At 29.2% G+C, this 17,393-nt stretch overlaps 2 protein-coding genes across 6 annotated transcripts in view; one reads left to right on the top strand and one right to left on the bottom strand.

Annotated features, from left to right (window-relative positions):
- The window catches only part of LOC118189301 (galactose mutarotase-like), a 49,272-nt gene that overhangs the window by 12,942 nt on the left and 18,937 nt on the right, over positions 1-17,393 (top strand). Inside the window, exons 4-7 of one of the 3 annotated variants that reach the window (XM_085823313.1) lie at positions 2,944-3,025; positions 3,130-3,271; positions 8,802-8,982; positions 11,879-11,926. In XM_085823313.1, the coding sequence (XP_085679439.1) occupies positions 2,944-3,025; positions 3,130-3,271; positions 8,802-8,982; positions 11,879-11,926 (453 nt within the window). Of the gene's footprint in view, positions 1-2,943; positions 3,026-3,129; positions 3,272-8,801; positions 8,983-11,878; positions 12,901-17,393 lie in introns of those variants that run through there. The other 2 variants (XM_035359883.2, XM_085823314.1) reach the window with 2 other exon arrangements.
- Positions 12,027-17,393, bottom strand: part of LOC118189300 (mitogen-activated protein kinase-binding protein 1-like) — a 220,758-nt gene continuing 215,391 nt past the window's right edge. For all 3 annotated transcript variants that reach the window (XM_085823312.1, XM_035359881.2, XM_035359882.2), the window contains one exon: positions 12,027-14,663. In XM_085823312.1, the coding sequence (XP_085679438.1) occupies positions 14,319-14,663 (345 nt within the window). In that variant the 3' untranslated portion in view covers positions 12,027-14,318. The remainder of the gene's footprint in view (positions 14,664-17,393) is intronic.

The raw sequence follows: 17,393 nt of genomic DNA, 5'->3' as shown, positions 1-17,393 counted from the left end.
CTTTGTGTTTTGTGAATCTTTCTTTAAGATGTAAAATTACAGCATCAAAAACTGATTCTATGGTTTGTTTTAAAACAAGTTCTGATTAAAAAATAATTAGAATTGAAAACCGTCGCTTTGTGAATAATTTCATATTCTTTTACAGTATCATCGTACAACTGAACTGCAGCACTGTATTAGATTACAAAACCCTGGATAAGGGCAACTTAAGAGAAAATACATTTTCTATCAAAAGTAATGACAAAATTGGAACTTCTCAATGAATTTAAATGAATGTAGGCCGCAACAGAAAACATTTATCATGCCAATTTCAAATTAATTAAAGAGCATGAATCAAAGGATGCAGCAATGCCGTTCTATCAAAAGCATAGGAGATCATTTCTTCAATCCTTCTTTCTTGGAAGAAAGGCACAGTTGTAATACACTATACTGCAAAACACTATTTCTTTTAAGAGTATTCTTGAACGAATAATGTTTTTCAACGACTCAGACGCAATTACAAATATCTTTAATTTAGCATTTGTATGAAGTAGCGAAATTTAGAGAATGATAAGCGCAATGTACATATAGTGCTAACAGGAATTTTTATCTTGTTTTGGCTTGTACACAGAAAATGTTCCAGACATGGTAGCATCATCTTTATAATCCTTTGTTAGATCTTCGGCGTGTATTGAAATTACTAGTACCAACTGTAAAATATTTTCAACTAGTAACGATATGTTGTTCTCACTTTCTACAAATTTTATGCATAACAAGACTTGTTCTACCAAAGATCCGCTGTTATAGAAAAACATTTGCTTAGATTTACTTCTTCAATATTTTTTTAAGAATTATTTCTTTGCAGTTATGTATAGTTTCCTTTTGTATAGACGATATACACAACACATTACTAGCAGAAAATGCTGTTTCGGCAGTTTATCTCCTGCATCAATTTCGAATTTATGCACTTGACGGAAGTTCTCATCATAATGGTTATGTTCCTTTCTTTTTTCTGTTCTGTTATTTTGGCCGTAATCATGATGATCTCTTAAAAGAAGTCCATTTCTGCCACAAAAATTTGCTGCTTTAATTAAAAGGACTAAGTTTTTTTTCTGTTTTCTTTTCCCTTTCGAATCATGGCAGTATCAGTAATATATATTACGGCTTGGTATAATGTTCCTTAAACTGGTAAGCAGTCAACAAAGAATGTGCATTTTTTTTTTTCCCCCCTCTTGATGTTCTTGCAGTTTTTCAGTCAATTTGCGCCAGGACCGAAAGGGCTGATTAACAGATTGTCCTAATGGTTGACAGTTGGATTTGCCCGCTCATTCCTACGCAAAAACTACACAATATTTACAGTAAATTCCATCTTGAGTTTTGGGATAAGTAAGGCATGGCTAATCTAACAATAAATTATATCAAAATTTCCTCTGCACTTTTTCATTACCAAATGGTTTGGTTTATTTAATTCCGGCAAAGCACACTAGGACTATCTGCCAAGGGGGTGGGATGCCTTTGTGGAGGACTGACTCGTATACACATTACACATAGGAAAAACCACGAAAACGCCCATGCAGCCAGCCCGTTCGCGAGATTCGAAAGGAACTACGAGTGTTAAGCTACGAGTGAACTACGACTTTACAGCTCGGCGGCTGGTCGGTAATTACCAAGGTTAGTACAGTGAAAGGACCTTGGTAATGGTTTCACTGTACGGACCTTGGGCCATTACCAAATGAAGAGCTTGGAAAACACATATGTGGGTTGCTGGCATTTAAAATTTTCCCTGAATATTAGTTTTTTTTTCATCAGCTTACGATTGAAGTGATTTTATATGTCATATTTCAAATTGCAGTGTCGTTTTTATATCAGTTTGGGTAATTTCTGAAGAATAGTAATTCTTGAGTTCTGTACTTGTATTTCCGTTTCCAGTTTAGATAGATGACTTTCGACTTCTTCACTTTTATTTAATGTACACCTTTCTGCTTAAAATTGACGTTTGGAATTTTTTTCAAAGATTTAAGCTAATTTAAAGTTATGAAATTATAAACTTAATAATCTGAGTAAAAGAAAACATATAAACCCAGATTTCCTGACTGTTCATTTACAAAAGCCAAGCTCCTGAGCGATTCATCTCCGCAAAAGGACGATACGCTGAGATATGCACTTTCAGAAGACCAGTTTAGGCAGATTATGCATGACGTTCCGAAAGAAAAGAATGCTTCCTAGAGGCAGGAAAAGTGAAGAGAAGGATGAACCTGTCGACTATAAACATTCAAGGAACTCATATATAGAACTCAAAGAACTCCTTCCTTTTTTTTATAGAATTTATTGCAAACACTGATCTAGTGGCACATTTTCAGGGACAGCTTAGACATTTCTATTCTTTTCTCAGAATTTTGTTTAGATGGAATAATTTTTTTCTCTTTTATGATGAAAAAAAATTTAAGCATTCTTTTCAAAGGATTTGGTTTAGATGGAATCATTTTTTTTCTCTTTTAGGATGAAAAGAAATTAAGCATGAAAAGAAACGAAAAAAATCTTCGGGTATGTTCTTTTACCCCGTCCCAGTACACAGCTGTTTCTGATCATTGTAATTCCTTCCTCCATTTACTCTCCAGATGTTCTAAAAAACATACCGCGTTGTTCGACTGTCCTATCCTCTGCTGTGAGAATGCTAAGAATAAGAACTGAATGACTGATCACTACCAAAAGAATTCTTGCTACACTAATTCAAACAATTTTCATTTAAAATAAAAATACCTTAACACACAATTTAAACTGGTCAGCACATAAAAAAAAAAAAAAAAAAAAAAAAAAAAAAAAAAAATTACACCATAACAAAGCAATTCCAACAGATCAGCTTCTTATAGAAAGACCAGCAGATTTTTCATATGAATTAAGAATTTAAATAAAAAATGTGATGTATTTTTATTTTTGTTAAATTAGTATTTTTTTGTGTTGAAGGGAAGTGGAACAATCCATGATCATGTGATTGAAGTTAATGCAGACTACTATACTCCAGTGGATGAGACATCAATTCCAACAGGTTAGAAAAGGTGATCCAGTTTTTAAAAATTGGTGTCAGTGGTGTCAAAATATATTTATCTTTAATGTCATGATTGTTTTTAATTTTCCAATAAATTATTTCAGGTGATATTGTTTCTGTGGCTTCAACAGCTTTTGATCTAAGAAAACCAAGGAGAATTGGTTCAATTCTAAATTTATTAGAAAATGGTTTAGATCATAACTTTTGCATTAATGGAAATGTAAACAGTATGAGAAAAGTTGCAAGGTATTAAACATTTTATTCAAATTATAATATTAAATAAAAGAATATATATATATATCTTTTACTTATTTATCATGCTTAATGCATATATATGTTGGAATTTCCATGATTTCACAATAAAATACTGGAATCTTGATGTTAAAATAGCCATATTATGATATTCTTACATATGTACAAGTTTGTAACAGAATGCATGCACACAAAATTGAGTGACAGCTTGATGAAATTTATTCCCCTTTCCCCCCCAAAAAAAATTACAGTTCTGGAACTTTAAACAAAAGTAGTCATACTGCTCGTCATATTGCAGAGCATGATCAGTAGTTATCCCTTTAAACTACTAAGAACATTAAACAAAGACTATAAAAATCCTAAAATGCATTACTGACACAGTAATCCCACAGTACTCTGAGTTAAACTCCAAATGAAACTAATGCTGTCTTCAGTCTTATATATATAGTTTTCCCATCGAACACAGAGATATCTCTAGTAACCTTCAGTTTCTCAAAACTGCTGGAAAGCATACACAGTTACACAGTTAGGGATAGGACAAAATATCGTCGAATAACGCAGTTTCTTGCCAAACTTGGCAGCAAATATGAATCGCCAAAATTATTGCCAGCTTGGTGGCTAGCCATTTAATTCAGTATTAAATGGACATACCCACATAACCTTGCTTTTCCAGAGAGAATTAATCCTCTTGAGGGCTTGTGATTTTATGTTATGCAAGAGGTACTTTAGTTTACATACAGTTTCACTAAAATTATTTACATATATGCAAAATTCGTAACAATACATTTTTGCAAAAACATCATTTATTTACTAACTTTAAATGCACAAATATCATTCAGTGCTTGCATAAAGTTATGTAAAATATTATTTACTTGTATATAAAGAAATAAATTTTAAAAGTGTAAGCAAAATCATTGAGTGAAGTGAAACATTTAAAAAGTCCATAAATCCACTTAGTTGAAAATGAAACAATAAAAAAATGGATTGGAAGGATATTTTTTTAATGATCTTTTAACTTAGTCTCATGTTTCTTTTAAATTTCTGTAATGTAAAGTATCAGTGATTGAGTTTTAAATTTTTTGTATTTGGTCAAAAAAGCTATTTTCTACATACAAAGTAACATTTCTTTTCATAATCAAAAGCATATAATATTATACACACTAAAAATATATTCAGGATCAATAATCTGTTTCTCTTTACATTTCAGCAGTCCTATGCGACTAAATGCTGAAATTTTAAATGTTTTTAAAGTTATCTGAAAATGGCTGACATTTTAATATATTAGATCATATGTCACAAGCTCAAATTGCATATGGGTCGAACACATGATCTGAAAACAGCTGACATCCCAGAAATTTTTTTTAACAAAATGAAAAATTTTTAATCAACAAAATAAAAATTATTTTAATTAAATTTTAAATCTCACTTACATATTTATCAAAACATACATTAATACAGTACAAAGTCTGTAATCCGGACTCGTCGGGACTTCGGCAATTCCAGATTAGGAGTTTTTCCGGATTATAGATAATCAATTTAAATCTGGTAAGATGGCATGCAGAAATTTTACAATTAAAAATATGAAACCGTAATTTATGAATTAAAGAATAATTATGATCTAAAGGGTATCAAAATTTACAAAAAAAAAAAAAGCTTAATATTTATTTGTTTACTTTATTAAACATTTCTTTCAATGCAAGTTGTTTAAGCTGCTTTGTTTTTTGTGCTAATACTTTCTCTTTAATTCTACAAACAGACATAATTTCTTGTTCAGTTACAAAGTTCCACCGTTCAAGTCCTGTAATTGCTGTGTCGAGAATACCGACTAACTTGTCAGTCGAAATTTTTTTGTTTTCAATAACATTCTCTGTTACTTTCTTCACTATCGGAAGCGCGCATGTGTAAACGCTTTACTGGCTTTATGTACATGCGTAAAAGCTTTACACGAATGCGTAAATGCATTATGCGCATGTGTAAGTTTGTGGCTTTGAGGTCCGGATTATAGATCATTCCGGATAATGGACGTCCAGATTAGAGATTACAGTAATAGGCATAGTACAGTAATAAAAACACAAAGGAAAAAAAATCAGATTTTTATTCATTTTCTGTCTAAAATCTGAAGTTTGGTAACTGCAAGACATTTTTGTTGGTTACAATTTGTAATTCAAATATATTGACAGATAAATATTCAGTTTTCAGACTGACATTCCTTTAAAATAATTCTAACATGTTTAATTAATCATTAAATAACTTACTTTACTTTAAAATAAACAAATTATGAAAACTTTCTAAGTTTTGAGAGAGAGTAGTGGACAAAATTTGAGAATAAATAATGACGACATAGTTTCTTTCTCTTGTTTATTATTTTTGGCACATAAATTAAAACATAAGTTTGTATATAAATAATTATAAATTTTGTATATAAATTCAAAATTTGTTTGTCCATGTAGTTGAGAAAACTTTCTAGAAATTTTCTTAGCATGAATTGTAGATGCTCATCAACTGGATATTTTCTCATTAAGTTTAAACTGGGGGTGTGTGTTTATATATATATTCCTCAAAAAAACAAATTTTCTTAGTGTGAAAATTCATAACTAAGCATACTTATTTTTTGATAAGTACGAATAAAAGTTAATCAAATCTGTATCTTCAGATCTTTGAATAAAATTTGTATCACACTGCAAATTAATTAGCTCAGTTTGTAGATTTAATGGTGCATTAGTTTTTAATGAAACAATGTGAACTCAGACTCCAAATAATTCAAATTTTGATATCTTTGCAACAAATACATAACTGAAATGTATTCATGGGCCACCAGTCTGAGACCACTCAGGATCTGAAAAATACAAGGGAAAAAAAAAAAGAGAAAGCTGCATTTATAATGCATATATATAAAACAGACAGTAAGCTCAAAATTCTTTGTTGGAAATTGAAAAAAAAAAAAAAAAAAAAAAACTTATTGGACATTGATATCTAATTTTGTAGATTACATTTAGATAGTAACCATACTTTTTAATGTTTATATTCTATGACAAGGGTTTCCAGTCCCTAAGAGTACATCTAGAACATCTATTTGATGGTGGGCACCATTTACTTTCTCAAGGTAAATTTATAGTTGGATAGAGTTAATAATACATGCACATAAAAAAAGATCCCTTTGTGCTGGTATCTGTGTTAGACACATTTCTATTTCATTAAAAACAAGAAAACTTTCACATAGAATTTTCCTGAAAACTAAAACACTTTTACAGTGATTGCACAGTGGCAGGCAAAAGTTAATGAACAGCAGACGCCATGGTGCCTGCGGGCATACGATTGGGAATCCCTGCCGTAAGGAAATTAAATAGAAATATAAATTCAAATCAAATATCCTGAGTGTATTAAAAAACATGACATATTTAAAATTTCATGATTTTAAAAGTCTTTAAAAATATTTAATATTTAAAATTTATTTAATACATTAGATTTAGATGTATTAAATGTTGAAATAACAAAGTAAAGAGGTATAACCTAATGAGAAAATTAAGTTTAAATGAGTTTGCCTTACATATAGGTACAGGAATATTAGTTAAATTTTTACAGTGATGGCTAAACTTGTGGACACTTTTGGAAATTTTTATGTTTTTGAACTTTGTATGCTTATAGAAAACATTACGTTTCACAAAATACAAACTTGTATATATCATTTTAAAGAGAATTTATTACTGAATTCACTACAAAACACAAAATTCAATTACTTGCAATACAAAAAAAGTTAAACAATAATAGTTATCGATATACATTAGATAGTGATGATTGCAATGAGTTAATTATTTGCAATACAAAAAAAGTTAAACGATAGTTATCGATATACATTAGATAGTGATGATTGCAATGAGTTATCAGTACTTAGTAGGGTATCCTTTATTTTTGATTACAGCTTCACATCGATGTTTCATTGAGCTGACAAGAGTTTTAAGCTCTTCTTTTATTATTACGTGATGCCAGGAAACAATTATAGCCTCAATTAGTTCCCTTTTATTTCATGGGCGCCTCATTCGGACAAGAGTTTTCAAACGGTGCCACAAATTTTTGATAGGATTGAGGTCAAGACTGTTTCCTCGCCATGACAACAATTTAATGCTCTTTGTACGAAACCACTCTTTCGATATTTTGGCCGTGTGGCAAGGAGCAGAATCCTGCTGAAAAATAAACAAAGCATTGTTGGGAAAGAGATCTCTGATGGAAGGTAGAAGTTTTAGTTCTAGAATAGTGCCAATGTATTTTCTGGCATTCAGTGTCCCATTGATGATATGAAGGCTACCAATACCATCTGCTGACATGCATAACCAAATCATAACACTAACTGGGTTCTTCACAGTTGCTTGAATGCAGTCAGGATGTAGCTCTTCTCTTATTCTATGTCTTACATATTTTCGCCTATCACTACCGAATAACGATATCTTAGTTTCATCACTCCATATAACTTGTGACCACTGATCATCTGTCCAATTAATGTGTTCCTTTGCCCACTGTAGTCTTTTTTTCGTTGCTGAAAATTAAGATAAGGCTTTTTTCGTGGAATTTTACATCTCAGTCCAACATGTGTTAATCTTCTGATAGTTCTTGAACTGACAGAAACACCAGCATCATTCAGATCACTTCTGATGGCCGCTGATGACATTTTTCTATCTTGGAAACATAGTCTTTTTATTCTTCTGTCATCAATAGATGTGGTGCACCTTTTTCGGCCTTCTTTGTTTTTTATTGAATTTGTCTCCTGATATCGTAAACAAAACTTTCGGACTCCAGATGTAGTCACTGAACCACCCACCTGTCTTGCAATTTCAGCATAGGAAAGACCACTTTCTCATAACACAATAATATTACATCTCTTTCTAAGTGTCCAATCTACTCTTTTATTGGATGTCATTGCTTCTTGACTAAATATTAAAAATTTTTACAAAAATTCCTACTTGTAATTGCAGTGTATAAGAAACAGGCCCTCCTTCTACAGAACAAAGCAAAATAATGAATTGTTTCAAGTGTAAACATGATGTCAACTTCTACTGGCAGTTACTAACATTTGATTGGTTCTCAGAACAAGAACAGTGATTGGCCAAGAAAGCTAGACATTACAAACCACTTCATAACTGTGTTTTTTATTTATATTAAAGTACATATAACCTTTTTTTATTGCAAATAATTGAATTTTGTGTTTGTATTGAATTCAGTAGTAAATTCTCTTTAAAATGATATGTACAAGTTTGCATTTTGCGAAACGTAACATTTTCTACAAGAATACAAAGTTCAAAAACATAAAAATTTACAAAAAGTGTCCACAATTTTGGCCACCATTGTATATCTACATCTGTAGATTTAAATCCCTTACAGGTATTATTGGAAAAAAAGAAAAGTGTGAATAGTTAAATTTTTATGGATAATCATTTATATTTCATTTGTTTGCATTTAGCTAGAACTTTCTGTTGTTATGCAATTTTATGCTATCGTGCATGCAATTTTATGCTAACATTTCCTTCCCTAGTATTTCTCATGTTACAAGTGGGCGTTTAATGGAAGTTTTTAGTACCCAGCCTGGTGTTCAAATTTATACAGCTAATTATTTGCCTGAAGATGCTTCATTAATTGGTAAACATAAAAAGTGTTACAAGAAACATGGAGCAGTATGCCTTGAAACACAGAATTTTCCTGATGCCATAAATCATGTATGTATATATTAAAGTCTAATTTTTGTTTCTAATGATTATGTAATTACATACAATGTCTTACAAACATCATCGGACAGTTTTAGTTTCTGAAAATAATGCAAGATTCAAAGCAAGCAAGTTCTTAATTTATGCCTGCCAAGGAGAAGTTATAGAAATAGATAATATCACAGTTTTTGATGTAATAAATCATTATTCCATATTCAAAGAATAGAATTAGAATCCAAAATAAAAGTTCGCTCACCAAGATATAATCTGCTCCGATGTGACTCAAAATTAATCATACAGTATAAAATCAGGACTAATAGTCACATAACTTCTTTGATCAAAAGAAAAATTAGAAATTTAAAAAAAATCTGAAATGGTTAATATTTAACTATTACCTGAAAGGACTGTTTTAAAGTTATATGGTTTATGAGTAGAGATTATCAATAGTGATGGCCCAGGTTGAATAGCAAAATATTTTATAGGATATTAAATTAACATGCATTTAGAACTAACATGGAAACATTACATATCTTCTGTATATTTAAAAACTGAAAAATACATAAAATAATTTTCTAAAAATATTGAATATTTTTAATTAGATAAATCATAAATTAAATGCATTTTATTTATAAAGTCACATTAAAAAGTAGAAAAATTAGTTTGTTAGTTAATAATAGAATAATATTTTACATTTTTTCGAATGGCAACAGACTCAAATGAAAAATGGAACAATGCAAAATCTGTATTCAGACTAATAGCCTGTTTGGGCTAAAGAAAATATGAATCTTTTTTTTCTCAGTTTATTATATCAAAATTCAGTTTTCTTAGTAAGAATGCTTGCAAAACTTTTCTTGTCTTTTTACTGTTAACTTTTGAATATTACATTTTTGTACTTACATCATATAAAATTCAACAGCAAAATCACAAAACATTTTAAAATGACATATTTTTAGAATTCTGGATAGAGTTAAGTGTTGCCAGACTTTTCTTTTATATATTCCCTATATCATTTCTTTAAAAACTAGCCACTTGCATGGCTACAGTACTTGGCCTTAAGTACTTGTCATAGAAAAGAAAAATATATGATGATTTCATTAAGTCCAGGTAGTGCAATTTCATAAAAATATTTAAATTTTCTAATTAGATATCTCATGAGTTAATACATTTATTTAAATCAAATTAAAAAGTATAAAAAATATTCTTAAGAACTCTGTTTATTGCTTTTAAATCGCTTAGTTTGTTATTCTAGAACTTTCCATATTAACACTTTACCGACCAATCGGCTTTTTATCGCCAACGCATACCGACTGACAGCCTATTAATTGACGTTTTATCGCAAACGCCTACCGACTGATAACCTATTAATCGGCCTTTCTTTCAACAACGTTTACTGAACGATAGCCTATTAATCGGCTCTTTTTCCCCAACACCTGCTGACCGATAGCATATTAATCGGCTTTCCTATCAACCGATAGCCCAGAGAAAAAAACGATTAATAGGCTATCTAAAAATAGCTTATCAGCCGGTAGCCATGGCAATAAACAATTACAATTTGCTATATCATCTGCATTTTATTATTAGTATTGAGGTACATTGCTCACTTGAGTTAAGAGCTTTGCTTCGTAAACTCCCACATTTTCATACCGTTTTTAAAAAAATTACTGTTTACAATGAGCGAAAAACATGGCACTGGAGAGTTTTATTTAGACGATTTATCAGATTGTCCTGACAGTTATTCAGAACAGGGAGAATCTGCGGCTGAGCAGCCGGTCGGACGTGCATTTGCTCTTGAACCGCTTGCAGTCAGTAAAGTGTTAAATATATTAGATTTTACTGAATGGCAACATCCTGGCCCGTGGAAGATAGAAGTATTTTATTTCCAGCAGTAGCAATCAATATATTGCTTTCTAATAGCCAAATTTGTTAATTAAAACTGAAAGATAAATATCTTATTTTTCTGAATGGCAGCAGTCTCGTGTGCTGGAGATAAAAATGTTTATTTTGAAGTGTTGCCACAATTGCCAAGTTTGTTAGTCAAAATTCATTAAATTTGTATAAAATAAGTAAATAAAAAATTCAAAATTTGAGCTTCCAGGTGCACATGTTTGAGTAGAGGATTATATGCATTCAAAATTTGGTGGTTCTACGTGCCATAATTTTAGGAACGAACATACATACGCATACAGATTCATTGTTATTTAATTTGGTGACAATATATGGTGGCAATAATTTGAAAAGTGATTTAGACAAAAAGTGCATTTGAGATTAATAGCATCTCTGATGCTAAAAAATTTTTAATTTTTGTGAACTCTCGATCAATTTAAAATTATTTTGAGCACATGAAAAGTAATAAGCATTTTATTCTAACAATAAGTCATTTAAAAAAGAAATATTTCACATTATTAATATTCTAAAATACTGTAGAGGGGGAAAATGTATATCTATATTTATGATGCTAATCTGTTTATCCACAAATTAAGCTAAATCTAAAACACTGAGTAGTAAATGATTGGATTTTTTGAGTATCAAGGGGTAGTCTCATTACTTCATATCAGTGTATAGGAGTGACTGGTTATGGCCTCTTCTGTCCTTCCTCCAAAAAAGTGCTTTCTACTAGATAAGATACTGTTGACAATAGCAAAATGTGAAAGCAGGGAATCTAAAGGAGGCATGCATAATGTATGCAATTACAAGTAATTAAAAAATATATATTTGGCACCCTTTTAATTTTTTCAATATGCTACAAAAATTATAAAAATTTATTTAATTCATGAATAATATTAGAAAAATATATATATTCAGTTATTTCACAGTATAAAAAAATATTCCTAAACTGCTTTGTTTAATGGTTTTTTTTCCCCTCTTTCTCCTTCACCCCCCATAGAAATTATATTATTTTATATTTCAGGTAAACTTCCCCAAAGCAATTCTAGATGTTGGAGAAGTCTACAAACATGTAACTAAATTTGTCTTTACATTATGTTAAGAATTTATGAGTGCCAAATGTTTTGTATGTTATAAGTAAATCCAGTCTGTCAACAAATAATAGCAAATAATTTAAAATCTTAAAAATTTTTATTCACTGCTTTCAAACAGTGGAAGACACTTGTATTATGTATACATCAGTTTTTTTCACAAATATTTACATGAATTACACATGGTGCACTCACACAAAATAATACTTCAGAAGCAATATAATCTTACAACTTGCCTATTTTGGTAACAAAATACTGAAATAAAAGATCTAATAATTATACATTATTTTCATTTTCATTTTGATATGCAATATGTTAAAAAAATACTGGAGTAATATTTGCAAAAATAAACTATACTTGATAGAAATTTCAGTTAGAAATAATTTGCTTGCTGCGTACAATAGCATTACTACATTAATTTAAAAAAATGCAAACGTTCATTATAATTTTCTCATGATCATAAACAGCAAATAAAAGAGAGGGACTAAAATCTTATTAGTCATTTAATGAAATCTTCATGTTACAATTCATATGTTTAGCCAAGCAAAACTGATATGTGGTCAATAGCTTTTGATGTAATTATATCAGGTATAATAAATTACTGTAAAGGAAAGTAATGGTCCCTTGATTAATTACACTAAATGGTTTTAGGGGAGGGAGACTTTAAACAGAATCACATTACGCATATATTTTGAAATACACTAAAAGCTATTTAACATATTCATAACATACAATATAAGGAACATAAAAATCATAAGAAAGAATAAAAAAAATATATTAATGAGGCATAAAGATGATTAATGAATAATGCCATTTGCGAAAATTTTCAAAGAGTAGATGATGGTTAAAATTAATTTTCACTAATGCATGCTATTAAAGCTTAATACTGGATTTCAATAAATTGTATTGACAGTATGTATCTTTATTATGAAATAAAATATAACTGTACTACTAATTTTATTTCACTGGTATTTATAATACACATTTTGACTAGAGCTATTTGGTATAAGAGTATAATACGCAAAGTGCATTTAAACATTTCAGTAGAATGTAGTACTATAAGCAGGTCTGAATTTTCCCATCTGAACTGGTTTACTTTACTTAATTATTAAAATATTTTCTAAAATAGAATAAATAAAACAGTAATGTTCTTCACTTGAAGAACCAATGCTGAATATTGTCTATAAGAACAGAACCCAAAAACTGAACTGCAACCATTCTTAAAAGTTTACAAATACCATTTTTGCTGCAAGAGCCAACTGCTTTCCTCCCCTTCCCGGTTTTTAAAAGTAGTTTTTGAAATTAAAAAAAAAATTCTGTAAATCATTATTTTATTGTTTCAATTAAAAAATAAAACTAATGAATGGGAAAATAGAAATGAAATACAAATATTAAAATAGTTTTGCCTTTTACCCTCATGATACCTGATCTATTTCCCCTATATACAATACAGCATGAAGATAGTATTAAAAGCAGTTTTTATGATGCACATACTGTACTTTCTTAAATAGGAAAAACATTCAATTTACTGTTTCTTTTTTTCCTTTTTAAATATATGTTTCATGAATTGTATGTTATTTTATACATAATACATCATGAATAAAAGAATATTTAAAAGCAAATGCTTATCTACTGAAGCAGCAAAAAAAAAAAAAAAAAAAAAAAATGTGGTCCATAAAACATTTTTAATGGAAATTAAAAATAAATTTACAATTTTGATGAAAAACTGCTTTTATAATTAATAACTTATGAATCTTTCCCCTGGATGGAGAAACTTCTCTTATTTTTAATATTTTCCTTTAACACACAGGTTACAGTACTTTAAATTATAATACTTGCTAAATTTAGCACATTTTACAACTTCATCAATAATTAAATATTCTGGAGAGTTCTCATTAAAACTAATGGAAAAGAAAATATTAAAATAATTTCTAAAAATAAAAGTATGGTCTCTTCCTAATATTTAAAAATGCAATACATTTAATACTTAATAAAAAGTTGCTTAAGTCACTTTTTAAACAATTCGTGCTTATTTGTTGAACTCTGTCTAAAACTGCGTATGATATAAAAAAGCAAAATTAATCTGAAACATTCAAGTTATACAGAAATTACATGTTTCGACTCAAAAGAACTCAAGGGGGGGGTGAAGAAAAAGAACAGCATTTAAAGTTTGAGTATAAACTTATATTTATAGTTTTACTTTCTGGCTTTAAAAAAATATTATATATTTGGAATGTATGTAGTTTTTTTCCCACTAAAATGAATTTTAGTTTGAACTTAAAATATAAAATGAAAAAACATTCATAGTGCAAGTATACTAAATACACAAAACACTCATACCCCATACATTCTCTATACAACACAATTAAAAATTTAATTTTTTGGCTTTTCATGACTACTTGATATTTTCTGCTCAACAAGACTCAGAAGTTTATCAGAATATTGTTCGAGGAGTGCCATCGTATTAATAACGTCAGGCTGAGTAGAAATGTGGGGTCTTTGCACAGATGGGTCATGTAAGTCTCCATTTGATAAAGGGAAATTAAGGCCAGGAAGTTTTCTGAGACTTGGATCATAGGAATTTTCCATGGGAACTGACCACGGATTCATAGGTGGGATTGCTGGGCGGAGATTTTGTTGTGCTTGCCAAACACCTTGAGCAAGTGTGTTAGTCATAGCTGATTTTTCTTCTGATGGAAGATCAGTAGCTAATGTGAGCTAAAAGAAAAAATATTTAAAAAATGTTATAATGAAAACTCATGTAGTTTTAAATACTGAATTCTAAGAGATGAAACAGATAATTTAGCACCTGCATACTCAACAAGAAAATAAAAATTTTATTAAAACTTTTAAACACACTTTACAGTAAAACCAATATGTGGAAAGAGATTTCTGTTATATGCATCTTTCAATGGCACACATGAATTATTTTTGCATTCTGATGTTACACTAAGATAAAGTTTAAGAATTTAATGAAAGCATTAATGCAAACTTACAGGCTTAATGAATCATGGCATATATATTTACTATGGATGTCCATCTTCCATACTGGGACGCACAAAAAATTAGTTGAGAGAACTATCAGATTTGCAAAATTTAACACAACAAATACTTCTGTACTAAATGATGACAGGAAATAGTTACAAAGTATAAAATACAATATTATTATTAAAACTGTGCTCATAGTTTTCTGATATAATTTGAGTTTTGATCTATAAAACACTAATCAAGACTAAATATACAACAATTTTTATACCTACTGTATTATATATAAGTGTGAAAATGGAAAGGCACAAAAATCTTCCAATTAATTTTTAAAAACATGAAATCTGATATACACTTTCAAATTTATTTGCAAAGTAAAATATGTAAATAATATTAAAATTATCTTTTTAATAAGAAGAAATAGTGCTCATATGTTTCTAAAAATGTGTAAACTAAAAAAAAAAAAAAAAAAAAAAAAAAAAGAACTCAAACTAGGTATATATAAAATTGTGTATTATTTACTTATATGTCTCCCCCTTTTTCTTATTAATTTTAATTTGAAACCAGGAAGGGAAAATTTCACAGTGTATAACTATTTCTGAAGAGACAGCTTAAATAATACCATGAGGCATTAAAAGCACACATAATGACACATTAACATTATGTATTTTAAAGGACCTGTCAGTTACACAAAATAATTTCCTATTTTGCATACATTTTACATTGTTACAATAAAGCAGAGGTTCTTAAATCATATGCTGAAAAAAACTAGGGAAAAACTCTAGGGAAATTGAAAGATGTTTTGAATTCAAAATATAACTTACCAGTATGGATTCACACTTTTAAAATAATTCTACTTTAATTAAACTTAGGAGATAATATAATCAATTAATCGATACTGTTTAGGAAATAAATTATTATTAACTAACTTTGCAGCAATTGCGCAAGTAGTAATAACTTGTTTTCGCACTAAATGGATTTAAGATCATACAACATTATATATATATATATATATACATACACAGACATATATGTATATATTTTTTAAAATATTGTTGCATGCATATGGGTTCATAATAGATTGAATGCACAAGTCAATAAAAGGTTAATAAAATTTATTCTTATCAAAAGAAATATAACAAAACACTGGATATTTTCTCAAAGATATTTATACAATAGCACAGTTTCATGTATTATACTCTAAACTAATAAAACGTTTAATAAAATGCAATCTACAGCACAGAGAGAACTAATCTCATCAACAATAAATAGCAAAAGCTAACTAAAACTGAGCTGAGGTGTTCTCTGATATTTTATAGCTTTTTTTTTTAAAATCGGCCGTGCGAGGTAGGTCTAGCAATTTCTCGAAAGCAAAGAGAGTAGAATGACGGTTACAGCTAACATAGTAGTCAATTATATTTATTCAATTTAAATATAAATTACGAGATATCTATTTATTAAATGCACATGCTCCTGTATTTTTAATTTTCCAGCGTAGCTTTCTCTTAAAATATAATTTCCTGCTACACTGCATGGGAAAATAAAACAATTTTTAATTCTACTAAAAATATCTAACTAAATACAAAATTTGTAACAATATTAAAATTAAATCTATAAATAATAATAATAAAACAAGAAATGTTTGTTTGTGCATACTTAAGATAAATAACAAAATAGGAATTGTAAAAATTCCAAATTCAAATTCCGAATTCGTTTCAATGCAGACCAGATATGAATTAGACAAGTAAACCATTTTAAATAAAAATAACACCTATGCCATCCTCTAATAACAACAAATCTTTATGTTAAATAGAATTAGAACTTTGTTTAAAAAATATTTCATTTTAAAATCTGAAGCTATTTTTTTTTCTCTATATATATTTAGAAAGTAAAAACTTGAAGAGTATCAAAATATTATTGAAAAGATATTATTTATTTTATTTTACAAATGCCAAACATTAGCACTTAAACCATTAGTTCACGGGCTCTCCAGTATTTTTTAACAATGTCCTCATAATGAGAAAGTGCAATACATATATTTAAAGTCATCATCAAAAAGAAAACAACAGACAGCAGCAAAGTTGTAGCAGATTTAGCATGACAAGATGAAGATGTTATAGCAGGATTGATGATTGAAAAGATGTTATAACAGGAATAAAATTTATGTGTATACAGACAAATATAAACAATTGCAATTTCTATATTATACAATTTTATCATTATATATGATTTTGGGTTAAAAAAACAGCATGCATTAGTCCCAGTTAAAAGTTTGTGTTCATTAAACAGTTTTTAAAAATTACATGAATGGCAAAATATTGACAAGAAGCTCAAAGTGGTTAAAATTACACCCCCCCCCTACTCTGAGCTCTCTATACATCGAACTACTGAGTGTAAAGGCCCCAAAAGTGTTGAACATACTATTCAAGACACGGAGAAATAGATTATGTGGAAAAAAAATAA

The sequence above is a fragment of the Stegodyphus dumicola genome, chromosome 9 (assembly GCF_044657685.1).
Source record: "Stegodyphus dumicola isolate Sdum_Otavi_A_Nest chromosome 9, ASM4465768v1".
Lineage (NCBI taxonomy): Eukaryota > Metazoa > Arthropoda > Arachnida > Araneae > Eresidae > Stegodyphus > Stegodyphus dumicola.
The sequence above is the reverse complement of the archived record's forward strand: the minus strand, read 5'-3'. Positions and strand labels throughout refer to the sequence as shown.